This window comes from Rhinichthys klamathensis, unplaced genomic scaffold, assembly GCF_029890125.1.
Source record: "Rhinichthys klamathensis goyatoka isolate OS25496 unplaced genomic scaffold, OSU_Roscu_1.1 h1tg000591l_1, whole genome shotgun sequence".
NCBI lineage: Eukaryota > Metazoa > Chordata > Actinopteri > Cypriniformes > Leuciscidae > Rhinichthys > Rhinichthys klamathensis.
The window spans coordinates 831,941-851,410 of record NW_026607048.1 but is presented as its reverse complement, the minus strand read 5'-3'; the positions used below and the strand labels follow the sequence as shown (position 1 = coordinate 851,410).

At 37.8% G+C, this 19,470-nt stretch overlaps 2 protein-coding genes across 5 annotated transcripts in view; both read right to left on the bottom strand.

Annotated features, from left to right (window-relative positions):
• stag2b (STAG2 cohesin complex component b) overlaps positions 1-10,789 on the bottom strand; it is a 33,472-nt gene extending 22,683 nt beyond the window's left edge. For all 3 annotated transcript variants that reach the window (XM_056240300.1, XM_056240303.1, XM_056240301.1), the window contains exon 1: positions 10,594-10,789. The gene's annotated coding sequence lies outside the window, so the exon portion shown is untranslated. The remainder of the gene's footprint in view (positions 1-10,593) is intronic.
• A 1,513-nt stretch (positions 10,790-12,302) lies between these two features.
• On the bottom strand, positions 12,303-17,924 carry xiap (X-linked inhibitor of apoptosis). Of its 2 annotated transcripts, none has more exons than XM_056240312.1 (7): positions 17,796-17,924; positions 14,809-15,599; positions 14,345-14,444; positions 13,625-13,703; positions 13,081-13,117; positions 12,781-12,963; positions 12,303-12,495 (listed from the first exon to the last, which is right to left on the bottom strand). In XM_056240312.1, the coding sequence occupies exons 2-7, from the start codon at positions 15,578-15,580 to the stop codon at positions 12,305-12,307; spliced, it is 1,362 nt and encodes a 453-aa protein (XP_056096287.1). In that variant the 5' UTR covers positions 15,581-15,599; positions 17,796-17,924; the 3' UTR covers positions 12,303-12,304. The 2 variants fall into 2 exon arrangements, with proteins under 2 accessions (XP_056096287.1, XP_056096289.1); XM_056240314.1 differs by having other exon boundaries at positions 12,781-12,960.
• Between the last annotated feature and the right edge of the window lie 1,546 nt (positions 17,925-19,470).

Genomic DNA, 19,470 nt, shown 5'->3' with positions numbered 1-19,470 from the left:
TCCTTGTCCAGAAAGGAAATAAAGACATCATCAAAGTAGTCCATGTGACATCAGTGGGTTAGTTAGAATGTTTTGAAGCATCGGAAATACATTTTGGTCCAAAAATAACAAAAAGTACGACTTTATTCAGCATTGTATTCTCTTCCGGTTCTGTTGTCAATCCGCGTTCAGTGACGCTGATGACGTAAGACGCTGCTGACGTGTTATCTGGTGCGCCCGAGCTTTGTTTACAGTCTGAGGGAGACGCACGCTGTAAACAAAACAATCTTTGCAAAAATGTCTAAGGATTTCGACACAGAGGAAGACTTGCATTTTTTTCCCAGCCATATTTATTTGAACCCGAATACACGGACGCACCAGATAACACGTCAGCAGCGTCACTGCGGACTCGTGAACGCGGATTGACAACAGAACCGGAAGAGAATACAATGCTGAATAAAGTCATAGTTTTTGTTATTTTTGGACCAAAATGTATTTTCGATGCTTCAAAACATTCTAACTAACCCACTGATGTCACATGGACTACTTTGATGATGTTTTTATTTCCTTTCTGGACAAGGACAGTATACCGTACATACATTTTCAATGGAGGGACAGAAATCTCTCGGACTAAACCTAAAATATCTTAAACTGTGTTCTGAAGATGAACGGAGGTCTTACGGGCTTGGAACGACATGAGGGTGAGTCATTAATGACGTAATTTTCATTTTTGGGTGAACTAACCCTTTAACCTCTTAAATCCAAAGTTATAATGTTACTTGCTTAACTAACACAAAATAGGTGTCATTTTAAAGCTTAGAAGCTTGGCTTTACAGTGAATATGTATATAGCAAATATGATCACTTAATGCTTTTAAAATTGCTGAACTATTAGAAGTGCTCTCATAGTGTGAAAAAATAACTGCTTTACATGAAAATGTGATCTGTAAAATCATAGTACATTATAATAGCGGAGGGACAAAATATCGATAGGGAAATATATAGGGCTGGACCCGAATATTCGTTCGGTGGGTTGGTATTCGATTTGAAAATGTGACATTCGAATAATCTTTTTTTTTTTTTTTGCACATCTGGCATCCCCCTCGAAACGGTTCTCATTCGCGCTTGAATATGTTTTACACTATAAAATCTGGTGAAATATAATACTTAACATATAACTTTGTTATAGCTACTTAATAAATATATTTGCTTCTTCTTGGACTACTAAAAGTGTTCCTGCAACGGGAGTTTTCTCTGGCTAGAGTGCAGAACAGCGGAGTTTGTATGGACAGAAGTGCATGCCTGAGCTTGTGTTTTGGGTTAAGCTGCGTTGCTTTGACATTGTGGAAAATATAATAATAAAAACAAAATGTATTATCCATCTAAATTAATCTACTGCGAACTATTAATTGTGATGTTGTTATTGAAATTGTTATTGTTATTGCTATCATGTTCTTTATTTAGGCTATTACAGTTCGTTCATTTATTTATCGTTTTTCTTTAATTAAATTTCGTTTTTCTATATTTAAATTTCGTTTTTATTTATTTAAATTTCGTTTTTATTTATTTAAATCTACCCTACTTTGTCAGTGAGAAAAATAGTATGAGAGTATACCTTATTAAAAAATATTGCTTAAGTTAAAACTAAGACCTGTGTGTTTTAAATCACTAGTGCAGTGTCCATTCTCGGAGCATATAAGCCCTGCTCGCGTGAGGCGCGCCGCTTCTTTATTTAAATCTACCCTACTTTGTCAGTTATTTGTTAGTGAGAAAAATATTAGACTACCTTATTAAAAATATTGCTTAAGTTAACAGACCTGTGTGTGTTTTATATCACTAGTGCAGTGTCCGTTCTCGGAGCATATAAGCTCTACTCGCGTGAGGTTCTGTAGTTTATTAAAAGTTTATTAATTCTGAACGTGTCGCGAAATCGGTTCTCGAAATAATCAAAATGCAAACGTACAGACAGACATAGAGATTCCGAAGCTTCGAATATTCGATGTTCATTACTACCGAAGCTTCGAAGCTCCAAAAATGGTATTCGGACCAGCCCTAGAAATATATCATTGTCCTTCTCCGTGCAATACGAGAATCGATACGCTGGCGACAAATATCCATATTTTAATTAATAAAATAAGCAGTTCTAAAATAGATTTCCCTGCTCCCAGCGTCGCTACTTCATGGCGCCCAACACGTGAATGAGGGAAACGTGAACATAAGTTAACTAGCCTAAGAAAAAGAGGTTTTTAACAGGATTGCAGACAGCAGTGCGAGTAAAATAATAGATGCTCAAACCACGATTAAGTCCAAAGTCTGGACGCACTTCGGCTTTTATACCATTTATGGGGAGACAAACGATGTAAATAGACAACTTTGACGCTCTTCACCGCGCGCTTACACGTCACGGATACACACGTGAGCGCTTGAAAGCAGGTGTCTATCAGCGGATCCCTAATATATCCACCTGCTTTCAAACGCCGTCGTGTCTGTGTACCCGTGCAAGCGCTCGGTGAAGCGGAAGTGTTGATCATTGTAGCCAATCACAGACATATATGTTGAACGTGCGAGCATGGCTAATCAGAGGTGTTTAAGAATCCGCTCAACGGCGATAAAAAAGCTAGGGGGAAATGCTGGTATCGTCACATTTTTTTAATGTTTAAATACCCAAGTCGGTACCTTTGACAACACTATTCAGGTTTATTTTAAAGAACCTGGTAAACACTGAGATGTTCCCAGGTTTAAATAAAAGAGGTTGGTCAATTTTAAAATGTACCAGGTTTATATAAAACAAGTTGATAAGCAGGTAGGCCTAAATCTTTCAGTTTACACACTAAGAAAAGTTTAAGCTTTTTAAGTAAATTAAACATTTATTTTATGCTTAAACAATATAATTTAAATGTTACATTTAATTTACAGAGAGATTTTTTAACAGTTTGGACTCAACCTTTTCACAGGCATTTTGTTTTCAGTTAAGCCAGATGAGACGTGATGTATCATTATAGGATTGTCTAGCAATATATTGATTATCGCAGAATTGCTGTATCGTGATATTATCGGTATCGTGAGCCATGTATCATGTATTGAATCGTATCGTAAGGTACCCTGTGATTCCCACCCCTAGTACATAACAGATAGACGATGTATTATTGAAAGTTCTCAACAAGCAAAATACAAGCATATTTGTTTCAGTTAGAGACCAAACTATACCAAGAATTTGTATGAAAAAGCACCACGCACCGATGCATATGTACACATTATACACACCGCTTTGGTTTGTAACTTTGCAAAACATTAGTAAACTATAGCAGATAGTGATGCACCGATCGACCGGCCAGGGACCGGAATCAGCCGATTTCCCACATGCTTGTCCTGGATAGGTGACGGTCAGTCTCACGTCTTCAGGGCTTAAAGAGAAAAAAATTCCTGAGCCTGAACTTTGGGAGGGGGGGGGGGGGGGGGGGGGGGGGGGGGGGTGGACTGCACAGACTGACTTATCTTCAAATGGAACCCTTTATGGCATCTTTTTATTTATGAAGGCCAGTATCACTGATATTAATATAGCTAATGATGTCTCTATAAATTCTTTCCCCCACAATTTTAGGGTTATAAAATAGTCCGCACTGCATAAATTATCAATTAAATTACATTGATCCTTATTAAAGCTACAAGCATTCTTTAGTCAAAGAGTAGTTAGTAGTTTTCTCTGTTCCCTTTGTTCTTTGGTTAACTTTACTGACAGACAGAATTAGTGGCTACTGTCACTTCAAGATCTACAGCTGGTGACTGGATCTCACGCGTCTTAAGCCCCGTTCACACTACACGCGACACCATTCATTTCAATGGGGAGCTGGCGATATCCGGCGACAGCGACCGTTGGCGACCGGATGGGGCGTGTCTGGCGACGCGACAAAGTTGAGATCTGTTTAACTTTATGCAAATGAGGAGCGACTTTCGGGAGCGACAACCAATAGGAGCGGAGTGCGTATGATCCTTCTCCACATCATTGGATGTCATTCATAAAGGCAACCAGTAGTGGGAACTCCCACTAGCGACCTCATCGCCAGCCACTGGCGACATGCAGCGACAAAGTCGCTTGTAGTGTGAACGGGGCTTTATTCTCTCACTACTCTTTACTTCCATTTAAGATTTTATTTAACTCATTTAAGGTTAATAATGATTGATTCTTGTGAGGATACACGACAAAATGGACATTTTGGCATAAATGTGTGTGTTATTGTTCGTTCAAGCACGAAAGAGAATTCGATACTGGTTCGCGACTTTTTGTGCCTCGTGTGTGTGTGTGTGAGAGGAGGACATTTACTGAAGTGCGTTCTTGTTTGTCTTGTCGCACATTAATGGTTTAAAGCATTTGGACAAACTAATAACTAATAAGAGCGTGATCATAACCCTAGCTAAAGAATGACAAAGAACTTATGCAGCGTTAATTGTGTTAAATATTTTAAAACATTAAAGCTGGACAAAAAAAAAAAGAGAGAAATCGCATACGTTAATGTTGACAGCACTAACTTTACTTGTCATACATTGCTGACAGAAAATGAAGCGGTTTAAAGTGGACTCGTTTTCATGGTAGGCCTACACATAATGTTTTTTTAGTAAGCTACACAGAATGTTCTACATTAAATATTTAACTAACAGTCTGAAGTTACCTAGCAGCAGTGTATGTTAATGTTAGCTCAGTCAAACTAACAAGGCTCAGTCAAGGCTAACATCAAAAGGTGTAGACAGAAAATATGATTATGCTGACCTGAGCTAATTTACGAAATCAACCAACTCACATCTCCTTTCTTTCTTTTCATCCATGATGACATTAAAGTCACCTGATGTTGTTTCTGGAGTTCTGCGCTCCATGCTTTCACCGACGACGCTAATGTGAGGTATGGATCTCAATCACACTGTTGCCAGGACCCGCCCTGCTCTGCTTCTGATAGGCTTGTGACATTAGTTAGAGCTGCGCTCTTCTCATATGATTGGTAGGTGAAATGAATTAACTCGAATATATTAAACCGCATTCAAGTTCCCAGTTTCAAATGTAGCCGCGCGGTATGCGCGCTCATAATGGAAGCGGCGCACTCTTTTTTTCCAAACGCGTCCGCGCCGAAAGTGCCTCAGACTGTAATTTGCAGCCTGATTAATAAATTTTGCCTGCGCCGGAGGCCGGACCTGCCCTCAAGCCGGAAATCCGGCTCCCGGCCGGAATACTTTAAGCCCTGCGTCTTTCCGATTCCGAACCAGTCCGTTTTGTTGCCAGCGGCACAGGCAATAATGTCAGCTGAACGTTCTTACTCTCCTCTCTCCGACGGCGAAGTGACACACACCCGCCACCTCTCACTCACTCGTCTCATTCGCTCCGGTTCAATAGTGCTTGTATTGCACATAATTTTACTAATTCCCGCAAGTTACACACTCACAGCAAAAGTGTGCACCACTGATCTATATAAGTGGCGCACACATAAAGCCTCCCCTCAAACAGCTTGTGATTTGCTAATACCAAAATGAGTGGCTTACTAGCATAAACAATCATATACACAAAAACGTAAGTCAAAATGTACGTCTTGGCGAGTATTAAGTTAAAACAGTCCGTTTTGGAAAGTTAATAGTTGAGAAAGATAACGCAAGTTATGTAACACAGTATATTGGATCCGTGCATAAACTCTTAAAGTGACAGCAGCCTATATATAGATGCCAGGAGTGGCATCTATATATGCCAAACAACTACAAAGGATGGCCCTTTCAATCTTAAATGATGACTCTCACCCTTTGCGAAATGAGTTTCAGTTATTACCAGAGATGGGGGACTCGAGTCACATGACTTGACTCGAGTCAGACTCGAGTCGCAAATTTAAGGACTTGAGACTTGCTTGACTAAATTAAGAAAATGACTCGACTTGACTTTGACTTGAGATCTAATGACTTGAGACTTGACTTGACTTGAACTGTATGACTCGAGAATGACTTGATACATTTTTATATAAATCATCGCAACATCCATTGATAAACAAAATGAAAGCAACAGAACCATTGACGTCAGTCATCAGATTCTGCGCGATTGCGTGACGCTGCACAAGCCCAGAAATAGCCTACATCGCGGTGATCGCGCTAAATACAAAAACATCTCCCAGCATCGTTTCTTTTTGGATATAAACACTAGAAAATTACCATATTCATGCAAGAAGATTTGTTGTACGCATAATAACTGGCAAGGGATATCGGACGACTATCACAACCTCGAACAGTCGAACTTCATTCACCACGTCTAAAAGTAAGCTATGGCTTGTTTAACCTGTTTGTTATAGTTAATTTGACTATCTTTAAATCTAGAGAGAATAATATTGGTCAAAACAGCATGCCTCTTTATACACAATTATGTTTTCAAATGTAGCTTAATGTTGTCAATATTCAAATGATAATTAATGATGGTATATGTTTTGTATAACATTTGCCACATTTCTTTTTAAATCATGCTTTAAAGCCAAAAATGTTGTTCTTTCCAATGACGAAAAACAATATAGAAAACTGTTAGTTTTGTTGTTTATGTTTCTCTTAATGTTATCAGGGGGTTGGTGGCAAAAAATGCCAGCAGAATTAATATGCACCCAAAATTCAAAATGTGGTGGAAAAATGGCCCTAGTATGAGTTATTTTCATAATTATAACATATATAAAAATATATTTACTAACAAGGCTGAAAATAGCCCCACACTAACACGGTAGCATAATGAGGGTCCCTACCTTCAAACCGAAGCATTGAGAACTTTGTCAGTGTCCAGACAGTTTAATAAGAAGATATTTTAAACATACAGTCAACTTCGCGTATACAGGCAGAAGCCATCTTTGAAATACAGTCTTTACCAGTCGATCTACGAACGCCGATCCAAGTGCGCTGGTGAGATGTGAACGAGCTATGAGTTGTGATAAGGTGAGCGCGAACAGCAGGCTTGGATCGGCGTTCGTAGATCGACTGGTAAAGACTGTATTTCAAAGATGGCTTCTGCCTGTATACGCGAAGTTGACTGTATGTTTAAAATATCTTCTTATTAAACTGTCTGGACACTGACAAAGTTCTCAATGCTTCGGTTTGAAGGTAGGGACCCTCATTATGCTACCGTGCTAGTGTGGGGCTAATTTGAGCCTTGTTAGTGGTATTAACAAGCGATTTTTATTTGTCATTACACTATGCCCAATATACTAGCGTTATACTAGCTTTATAGGCTAAACTGTTTGTAGAGATAAAACTATTTACATTCGATAATCATGAAAACAAATCTCAGATAACGGTTGACTAGGTAACAATGTGTAATTAGACCAAAGGTTCATTTTGCGCCGGAGTTCTCCTTTAATTTACTATGCGCCATAGAATAGAAGCGCACAGCTGAAACAGCGCTGGAAGACCATCACTCATCAACCAGGATGTTTTTTATTCTATGCATTTTTATTATGGTGTTTACACAAGTAAGTAGTTCTTATGTTCAGTAAAATCGCTTGCTTGCTTTGTTTTTTTGGACCCTTGGTTGATTGTGTTTAGAAAAAAACTAAATAAACCTACCTAATCCATTGCATGGCTTGAAGACATGAATACATTTTTTTTTTAATTATGATTTTTGTTTTTGGAGCGTTTAGCTTTTATATTCTCTGATCGGTGGAATTTTCTGTACATCATCATTGGTAATGTAGTTTTTTACCACAAATTAAAATGTTAAACATGATTATTTTAAGTTAAAATAATGCAGTCTAACGCCTTCAACAGAAGCAAATACCATTTATTAACAACCTCGTAGCTCACAGTATTGTTGTTTTTAAAGGTTTATAGATAGAAATATTTGTTATGGAAAAACTGAATTGAGTTTTTACTTCCCGGAACCCAGCTATTGCACTCTATAATCGGCCACTAATATACTGTTTTTGTTTGTTGCATCTAAATATTCTGAATATAAAACCCTTTCTTGGTTGCTTTAAGAAATGACGTTAATAATATTTACAATATTACAGGATGATTTATTTTACATCTGGTAGCAGATATCCTAAAATATAGTTAGGAGTACGAGTTACACCTCTCATTTCTCCTTGCTCAGAGGACTAAAAGAAAAAAAAAATATGACAGCTTACACCTACCTAAATTTCATACCACAAGTAAGGAAAAGTATTATGTTAGAGACATTGTTGAGTACTTAACGGCACCTCTTCTGTGAAGAGCAGATGTCATCTGTATTGTCACAACAAAAGTATTTTCATAAAAGATTCAGCAGGTTTGGCCTTAACTAGAGGCATTCAATTTTTCAGACAACATTGGTAAAATAAAATAGACATGAGAAAAATTACCAGTACACCAAAAACAATAGCAAAAGTGTCAAGAATTACAGTGCCATGAAAGTGTTTCGGCTGTTCTGAGCTGAGCGCTGAAGATGTGCCCGCGGGCTCAGAATGAAAACAAGAGGGCGTGGCTCGCCGAGTCTGACATATCGCGCTGCTTGCTGATTGGCTATCCAGATTCCATCGTTTCCAGGAAGCATCTCCGAGAGCCAGAGCTTCATTCTACCTCTGTACCCATATAAGGAAATAACACGTCCGCCCTCCTTTTCACCACATCCAATCAGAGGTCGACAGTAACATTTGTGGACGTAAACATGAACAGGGAGAGAAGGAACCCGGTCACCGCTGTAAAAATGACGCATTTTCCGAGACTGCCCATTATTTTAAACGGATCATTTTGTTTGTTTAATGTATGTTAAACTAATATTCTGAAAGTAGAGCAAGTATACTATGAACATTACATGGCCGCAGCAACACTTTGATTTCGGCCATATATGTGCATAATAAAGAGGGGTGACTTTTAGTCCTCCAATGTGTGAGAATTATATAAGCTTTAAATAGCACAATAACCGGGTACATTATCACAGAAAAGTGGCCAATAAGACGTTCCTCTCTGTACCAAATGCAGGGCAAAGCGTGTGCCGAGGACGTGAGATAACTGTTATGTAATACCCAGCAAGTAACAATAAGCAGCATATACGTGTACGGTGCAGCGACGCAATAAAGTGCAACGTTCTTAACAGAATGATCGTCGAGAAGGCGGGAATTCAAAAGCTATAACGTAACATCATCATCGACAATACGTTCGAAGGAAAAGTGGCGCCAAACGACGTTTCCATCCACAGCCATTGTGCTTATACACACACGGATGACAGTGACAGCTTAGCCCAAAACTAATACTGCACCATTATTCCATGCCATGCTCTCCGGTTCCTGTTCGCTACCAATATGAGGACGGATCAGCTGTGTAAATAATATCTCAAATATAACTGTAAGTTGGGCTCAATGTAGTACAAACATGAAGTCTAGATATGCCCCCGCCTTTCTTTTTAGCATATACTGAGCATTGATCATCTAAAACAACTGGCTTTCATACAAGACACCAAGCTAATGTAGCAAAACATCCTTAAAATCAAACATCGGAATGTATATAGCAAAAAAAAAAAAACCGCACAAACCCTGCACGCAAACAACAATGCATATGTTTTTGTCAGTTTTCCTATTCATCTTAACGCATGTTGCATAGTGTATTAGTATTAGCCATTTTACCAAGTTGACAGATGAATTTGCGCCAAAATACCGTAAAGTTTGATTGGACACACGGCCTCTGACGTCAACAACAAAAGATATGGGAAGTGTCTTTCCCCTTTTTAAAAGTTGATCAACAAATGTATTTTGTTGTCGTACATAAACGCTATTAGCTTATTTTATTTTATAGCCTAACACCCTATCAAAACAGAAGAAAGGCCCGTTTTGGGTCACGACCCACTGGTTTACAAAAGTGAGAAATTATGTGATCTACTACTGTATGGAGCTAGTATGTGAAGTTGAGTGCTGACTGCTGAGATCAGGCGGACGCTCGCAAACTCCTCCTCAACGTACTTCTTACCACGATATACTTCATTACTCGCAGAGTTTTACGCACAACGCCACAATTTTCAACGTTAAATGACGTGCTTGTTAGCGCAAATGTAGACCACAGTCGAGAAATCGAACAATAATTGCACGGAACGACTAAAAACACGATCAGAAGGGGGGAAATCTCCATCTTGAAGTCGATCCAGCACAGCTGTTTTCGGGATTCTCCATTTTGGCTCCGCTCGTTTCCAGTCATTATGCACGCGCATCTACCACACGCGTACATAAAACGCGTAAAAATGGACAGTGAGTGTGTTTAATATTGACAACGTGATGGAATTAGCATAATAGCTGCGACATCAGCTTTTTTCATCTCGGAAAGAGGGGGGAAAACATCGCGTCCTCGTCCTCCATCTTGCCTCTCAATTTGTGTTCCTGACTGTGCAGGGTAAGGTTAGCCCGCTAGCTAACTGTTTACCAATGAAAGGCCACACTATACGTAACATATTCATTCGTGAAGCCAGGTACGGTAGTTTAAATTCCCAAGGAGCCGTGCGAGGTGTTTTTTATTAATTAAATACGGCGACGGAAGCACGGCGGCTCGTTTCGGATCCTGTCCCTCGCTTATCAGGCTAGCGCGGCTAACACATCATCCAAATAACCCTAAAGCCACTAATTTCTATAAATCTCTCCGCCATTTTACCACTTACCCGATCCTCAGGGTCGATTCCGGGTTGTTTATAAGGACTTCTTGAAGAGCTAGATGGACTCCAGTGTCTTTAAAGTGCGCGTTCGCGGCTATTTCATGGATGTAGTTTGAAAGTGGCGGTCAGAGGCGGTTTTGGACACGCTCTTACCCCGCTTGCTCCGTTCGGTTTGTTGTTCCGATCACTCAGAGAGACACTGCTGGTGTAGAGCTGCCACCTGGTGCTCAATGGAGAGATTGCAGTGAGCTCGAGGCCCTTTAGTGGTCGAGGCCCTGCTTAGATGCAAATCCTCAGTACAGTAGACGCTAGTGTCAGAAATTAAAGGGATAGTTCATCCAAAAACGAAAATTCTGTCATCATTTACTCACCCTCATGTTATTCTAAACCTGTATAAATGTCTTTATTCTGTTGAACACAGACATATTTTAAAGAATGTTGGTAACCAGACAGTTGACGGAACCCATTGACTTCCATAGTAATTTTTTTTCCTACTATAGAAGTCAGTCGGTGCCGTCAACTGTCTGGTTACCAACATTCCACAAAATAGCTTATTTTGTTTTCAACAGAAGAAAGAAATTCATACAGGTTTGGAACAACTTGAGGGTAAGTAATTACCATTTAAATTTTTGGGTGAACTACCCCTTTAACCTTTTTATTGTTATGGGACAATATTTACCAACTAGAATCGATTTTCATAGGAATTTAAAATTACACTTTGTCCTATTCATATATATATCTGTAGATTCGTCAAAAACATAATTATACAAATACAATTAATATAAATTAAAAAAATATTATGATGCACATGCTATCATAGCACAAATACATTTACATGAATGTTTAACCATTAAAAAAAAAAAAACTATCTGACAGCTACAGACCACTACAGTTTGCAGAAGCACTTACTAAACCTATATGATATATAGCAACATAATTAAATGTTTAAAATGAATTATATTCATTGTCAAGCAGGCTGAAATGATGATCCCTATGGAAATTACATTTTGATATCTAATGAAGTAAATTGTGTTCTACTGCTGTGAGCATAAAAGCTTTTAGCCTCACATTTCCAGTTTATCAATTTTAAAAGTGACAGATGAAACAGAGAAAAAAAAGTTCAGTTGTGAATTTCACTTTATTATCATTGCCAAGCATAATAAAATTATTATTAAAAGAATTATGATCACAGAAAGGTATCGGAAGAAAAACAAGTTTGGACTGGTAAAGTTTAATCAACCTTGAACATGATTAAAATTCTTAAGCAATCATTATTTAATAATAAATAAAAGAGCAAAGATAAGCTACATTGTTTCTTATTACATGATTATACAAAATTAATAAACAGAAAAAATGTAGTCTACATAAAGGCACTATGGTATTTAATATCAATCTGAGTTTGTGTATTTGAGGGAAGCAGCTATATGGGGATAAATAATAAAGATGTCTTTCCCTACAATATATTACATGTTAAATGATGTAGTGTGTCCCTGCCTTGATCAAAAGCAAACATAAAATGTACAGCGTGTTCTTTTCAGGTCTTAATGAAAAAATAAAACAATATCATTTGTTTAGAGTTTAGTACATCTACAGATATATACACACACACACAGCTTAAATCAAATTTGATCATCTATGTGCAGTTTTAGGAATGATTATATTCTGCCACTTTCAATGCACATCCCTGTTTCAATTGGAGTGCTGGTTTCTTTGTCTTTTAGGCATTGTAGGTCTTTATCTTCTGTGTGATGGTGGCACAGCAGATAGGACACTTGTCCAGGGATTCTGAACATTTTTGACAAGTGACCAGGTGTCCACAGGGAATAAAGACTGTGCTAATGTCACTGTCCATGCAGACTTTACAGAGTTTCTCCCTCTGGAGTTTCTCAAGTTTCATCATGGGGTCCTCTGCAGAAATCATGTAAGAAACAAACACAATGTTAAAACAACAGTAATAGAGTGGAGGAATAAAAAAAATAACAACAACAGTTAATGGTTCTCTGCTTATTTTATTATATGATTTTCAAAAGTTGTCAATCTGCACAGTTTGGCATGTTATTTTTAAGACTGATTAAAAAAAAAATTTGTTGCGTCGTATTTGCAGGTTAAAGACTTGTTATGCAAGAACCTGAAGCATATACGTATATCATCACTACTTTTAAGAGTTCCTTGCATACAAAACAAAGCACTTGCCAACTTTCTTAGGCACGTCACTGGCGCTCTCCAGTGCATGGATGTCTTGAATAAGAGCCTCCACTGAAGCATAGCCCTCATTGTTCTGACGTAACTTCTGGAGAACGCTCTCCACTTTGATGGGGTCAAAACCCATATCTACAGCCTTTTGTGCAATCTCTGACTGCAGGACTTTCTGTGCTGCTGCAGACAAAGTGCAAATCAAATACATGTCTGGTGAAGACAGCATGTTCCCATGCAGTTATAAAAACAGAGGTTATTCATTGGATCTGTACGTAAATTGAGCTTAAAAACCCTTACCTTGCTCATGACTTGAAAAACCATTCTGACTTGACCTCTGTAAGTCCAAATAATAAATATGTAAGACTACATGGTTACACTTTATTTGGTAACACTTTAGTTTACAGTGTTCGTTACATATTTACTATAGTAAGTACATGTAGTTAATTAATATTACTCCGTTCTTAAATGTATAATTATACTGTAACAATGACACCTCATAATAAAGTGTAACCCTTTATTTTACAGTTTGTGTACCGTACTTACAATGTACTCACAGTGTAGTTACCCAAGGAAGCACTTATAATATTAGGTAACTACATGGGTTAAGGTTAGGTTTAGGGTTAGATTCAGGGTTAGTACATAGTTATAACCCAGTTATTGTAATTGATATAATGAGTACATAGTATACTATGTACACGTGGAACAGGACTGTAAAATAAAGTGCATACTATTTACAGCAGGATCAAAGGGTATTTTCAAAGAACATTCATTAGGAATTCTATCAATTCAACACATTCAACTGAAGTACAAGTGGTTGTGTAAAAGATAGGAAATTACTCACTGAATGGACTCCATTCGGATATCTCAGTTGTATATTGCTGACATATTCTCCTCCTTTTTCTGCCAGAAGGAAACTGCAGCTGGGGGTCGATTATAATAATTTTACATTTAGAAAACACATTCTTCAATGTTTACCTCACATGATCTTTATCTAAAATATGCAGATAAATATTATATATTTTTTCAAATGTGTTTTTAGATTTAAATATCAGAAAAGATGGTAACATTTACAATAAGGTCATATTAGTTAAAGCATTAATGCATTAACGAACAATTAAAAAAAAGATCAATACATAAAATGTAACAAATGTATTGCTCATTATTAATGTTGGTAAATAAAAATACAACTGCTCATTGTTAGCTCACGTTAACCAATTTTCCATTTTCATACTGTACATTATAATGTTGTGACACCTAAATTTGCATTTAAATGATTGATTGAATATTTTAATGGTTTTCCAAAAATCAATCAAATATATTTACTTACTATAAAAATGTATAGAATTATTATATTATATGTATTCAGCCATAGGACAATTTTCAGTCAAATTTTTAATAGTGGTGCATTCCTACTTTTCTGGTTGCTCTTGGAGCTTGACAGAACCAATTACTATCAACTTTAATTTTATGCAAAAGAGCAGCCTAGACATTAAGTTAAATACCTCTTTTTGCATTTTTGCAAACGTACCTCAAAGTCTCAATATATGAAAAAGTCATTCACCCTGGATAGTGCCTGGCATGCTCCTCCCAAGGGTCTTCCTCAGGTATCCAGTCCTTCACTCCTCCTCCACATCTAAAGCAGATCACACGGTCTTGTTCTCCTATATGACAAAACACCAGGACAGTTTGTTCATTGTGTTCAAATAGAGTGCTACAGGGATGACGTATTTTTGTAGCCATTTAACACTTCCATCGTCCCGAAGTAAATGGGTTAATTGAAAAGGTTTTTGGTTAAACACCTGAAATAAGGTCTGTTTAACACAAGCTCAAGATACCTAAAGGGTTTTTGTCAAGGGAGCCAGGGTGACGCTATTGATTTAGCCTACAAAAATACATCATCACTGCAGCACTCTATTCTCCAAGTATATCAAACCATGCTCATTTTTCTAAAGACTATATAAGAGATTTAATTAATAAATGAACTGAATATGCATTTCTACATGGAGAAACATAACAGTAAGTTACCTGTGCTGTAGAAACCAGCTCTGGCCAGCCTCTCAGGATCTATGGGGTGTTGTCTGCCTCTGAAGCTATCAAGACGCCCCTCACAAGTCTCCACGGAGGCTATACGGCCATTCAGCCTGGGTCTAGGTGTTGTCAGCGGCACATTGCCCGTATCGTGGCCCAAGATGAAGAAGCAGTTTGGGTAGTGCTTTGCATGTTCATCCCAGGCATCGTCACCTTGCTCCCATCCTGCCAGTCTCCCCCCACAACAGAAGCACTGCACATAGTCATTTGTCCCACAGTAATACATCCCTGCTGCTGCCAGGTCATCGGGCTGAACTGGAGCGTCTGCAGGCCAGTCACTGAAAGTATTCAGCCGAGCTTCCTCACTCTTCATGTGTGGCACAGTGGGATAAATGGTCTCATCCACCACCCCTCCCGTGCGGAGGAGGAACTCTCTGGCTTCGGCCACTTCGTCGTAAGCAGGGCTGTGGACGAGGTTGGAGGTTCTCAAGCCGTGAGCACAGCTAAGGAACTTGCAGCCGGGAGATGCTTGCTGATGTCTCTTCAATGGGGTATCCCCTCTGTTCCAGTCCTCCACCGTCGCATGGCAGCTAAAACAGCACACCTTGTCAGCCTCGCCTGTGAAATAAAAGCCTGCACGGGCCAGTCGCTCCGCTGAAATTTCTTCAGAACGAGGGAAGTGCTGGAAGGAATTCAGACGATGACCAATGGAGGACCATCCAACTTCACCATCAGCTACATAGTCGCCATCTTGACTTGAGTGTGCCATAGTAGCAGTAACAAAAGATCTGTCAAAATAAAAAAATAAATATATACACTTAGCAGTCGACAGTTTGGAATAATAGAGTTGTTTAATGTTTTTAAAAAGAAGTTTCTTATGCTCAGCAAGGCTGCATTTATTTGATCAAAAAATATAGTAAAACCAGTACAATTGTAAATGTTATATGAAGTTAAAAAATTATTTGATGAATAGGAAGTTCAATTAACAGCATTTATGTGAAATGTTTTTTTTTTTTTTTACATTATAATTGCTTCAATTAATCAATTTAATGCGTATCAATTTTTGTCAACTTTTGAATTGTAGTGTAGCCTGGTTTGCACAAAAATATTAAGTTTATATAAGCAGCGCAACTGTTTTTCAACATTGAAAATAATATGTTTCTTGAGCAGCAAATCATCATATTATAATGATTTCTGAAGGATCATGAGACACTGAAGACTGGAGTAATCATAATAAATAAATGATTTGTTTTTACATATTTAATCAGATAATTGGAGCCTTGGTGAGACTTCGTACAAAAACATAAAAAAAAGTTTAATTATTCCAAACCGGTAGTGTGTAAGTATATCATGAGCACAAGCAGGTACAGAAGAAAAAAGAATGGTAAAGTATTAAACAACGCTAAACTATGCTAAATAAATACGTGTTTGCTCGGGTCAATAAGGCAAGTTTGAGCAATAAGTGTTTCAGGAACACTTATCTGTTGCCATTTGCCAAAGAGGTCATGTGTCATTTCCATGACAACTGTACGATATCAAATTGAGTCACTGGGACAGTGTGAACATGATGGGCTAAGCAGAACATTCCATAGCTTTTATGAAACCGCCTGCGTGTTGCATCTACCGGTACATTGTTTGTGCATGATTCATATCCACTAGTAGTTCACTGACAGATCCTCAACGGATGTCTATAGCTGCAGCTGACCTATACGATGGGAGTACTAGGAATGCAAAAAGTAAGCTAAAGTTATTTTTTTAAATAACTCAAATACATAACCACTGGGAGTTATTCAGAGCTGCTGTCCCTTTAAGAGACAGAGGCTTTGTCAGTCACATGTGCACGCGCCTCTAGCATGTGTAGGGCTTCAAATATAACACTTCTCACTTCTTCCTCAAGCCAACCACACTACACTGACTGACATGGACATAACGTGCTCATGATCATTACATCATATAGTTGTGCATTATGATTCAAACATCTTATGTAACTTTTTTTAAATAAGGGGAATGACTGTGCCGTAATCTAATCACCTCTTGGTATGTGTATGACAATTAGTAATATGCAACATAACATACCACTCCTTAGAGTCAAAAGACGTCCTGCCCAAAGATTTCAAGAAACTTGCAGAAATGTTTTTTTTTTCCGGCTAATGTCATTTTATAGCTGTGCTTTTGAACTGCAAGGAAATTACACTTAAAAAAGCATTGAAATAACATTTGTATATCTAATGTAAAAGATAAGAAGTTATGCACTGTAATACAATATAGTACAACAAAATATTATAAATGCAAATGCAATCTCCATAATGTAATTATAGAGAAGACTCTTCACACAGCTCAACCTGTCCAGTTAATTTCACACACAAAAAACCCTTTTATAATTAGACATTTATAATGTATAACATAACTCTCGCTCTCTCTCTCACACACATACACACACCTGTGAGTGACCATATTAGACATATAGACGTATATAATGTAGGCTATAACATATACATATGTTCACTCATACCATTCCAAAAACCAGCTAGACCACCATTAACTGGTATGACCAGATGGTAGCTGGTCCAGGATGCACCAGCTAATGATCAGCAACAAACTGTTCGCAAAACACAACAACCGTCTTAAACCTTAACACAATCACCCTATAAAACGAGACTCAATAACATCAAAGATATGCATGCGTTGTAACATCATGGCACACCATGAGGCAGGTTTACACGGTTTCGGTTTGACAGTTCGTGATTCTCAGTGAATTTTGTCTTTCACTTTTCTCCTTTTGCGATCAACAGCATCGGTCCGATCAAGACAGACAAAACATTCAAAAGGAGGGCGGATCAGAGAGAAAGAGAGAGAGAGAGAGCGCACAGTGGGACTTTGACCTTAAAATGACAATCAGGCTGTTGAGATTAAGTAACCTACAACATACTAGCGTTAGCATTAGCGAACATTCTGTTGTGCCATACACCTTGACGTCTGCTTACCTTCGGTCTGGAAACACGTTATTCAGGGGACATCAACTTCAGTACTTCAAAAACTGCAAGCTGCACTCCGTTCTGGACTTAGACGAAGCAGCTAAAAAAAATATTAGGATACGCAGAGGGTGGAATTTGTCAATGGTGACCACACAGAGACCTGGCTCATGAATATTAATTCAGTAATATGACGTCCGTACAGCTGATTGGCTGTAAAGGGTAGCTTGACGTTCAATGATCAAGTTAATATTCATGAGCTTTACGTCATGAAAGTAGACAGTGGCAAAGGTCGGAAATTTGAGGTGATCTTATTTGATTTCGCTCTCTGCACCAACTTCCAGGGACTTTTGCATCGTGTTACGAGAAAACCAACCACAACGTTTTTCACTTTGCCCTTACACTCAAATATTGCCTAATATATACATGATGACAGATTGTTTATAAAATACAAAAAAATATATATATAAAAAAAACAATTGCGACTTTTTATTCGCAATTGCGAGTTTATTTCTCGTTTATATCTTTATATCTCGCAATTCAGAGTTATCGAGAAATTATTTTTATTGTAGGGAAAATCTGAATTGTAAAATTGTTGTAAGATTAAAATTCCCAATTACGTTTTTTTTTCATTCCGTCGACAATGAGTAGTAAAAAATGACCGTAGGCCTACGCTATATTATGTAGCTACTTTATGCATGGCACACGTATTTATTAAAATCAGAAATGTACAGGCTAGGTTGGTAGGCTATATGAGACCACATTTTTGTCATGTCTTTCACATTTTAGTTTTGTGGAATCCGTTCCGTTTCAGTTACAGTAACTGTAAATTTGCACTCAGCAACCTATATTTCCACATTCAAAAACGTTATTATCATCTTGATTATTTGCATATCTTTACCAGCGCAACCTGAAAGGCTATTGTTAGAAAACCAAGAGATATGACTACTCTAATAATCTTCACTCCCTGCTGCCCCTGAACAGCTGCCCTTCATGTAGGCCTAGCAATAAGAGAAGACCTCCACAAACAGATACAGTGTATAAAGACAAAAAGAGTCTTTAAAATTTAAAGACAGTGACATACATCTTATAAACAAAACAAAAAATGAGGAAGCATGAAGCAAAAAGAAGTAGTATTTTATGTTTTACTTGAAAAACATAATTTCTTGAATAGTTTAGAATCTGGGTTACATCTGTGAAGTGTCTTCACACAAGTCAAGTGTGGGAAGAAGCATTTCTATGGAAGAAATATGACTGACATTCTTGAATTCCTTACTACCAGTGAAAATTGTTTATCAATTAAACTAGTGAGAGTCACTAGGGACCTACAGATGGAATATAAAGATTGAACGGTTGGAATCAGTTTTTGTATTTGTTGGTATGAGGATATGTTCCCATGGTCAGCTGTGAATCAGCTGTGGTTGCCAACACTTTCAGTTAAAAAAACAGCAACATTTTAGGTTTTATGGGACTGAACTTAAATTTACAGTACAAAATGATATATTTCATTAAATTATATTTTAATATTCCATTAAGTAATAAAACCTATTTCTGTACGGATAATACAGGTGGTAAAAGAGACACACGATGAAATAGAGTTCATCACAAGTAGCTTTTTCACAAGCTGATGTCAATTAATAGGTGCCCAGACTCAACTACAATACATCACCTTGGTAACACACATGAC

Excerpts from the sequence above, each read along its gene's own strand:
- xiap (XM_056240312.1), bottom strand. The coding sequence starts at position 15,580 with ATGGCACACTCAAGTCAAGATGGCGACTATGTAGCTGATGGTGAAGTT. Across the intron at positions 12,964-13,080 it reads TTTTTCAAGTCATGAGCAAG|CAGCACAGAAAGTCCTGCAG; the intron begins GTAAGGGTTTTT and ends CTTTGTCTGCAG. Across the intron at positions 12,496-12,780 it reads TGACGTGCCTAAGAAAGTTG|AGGACCCCATGATGAAACTT; the intron begins GCAAGTGCTTTG and ends TGATTTCTGCAG.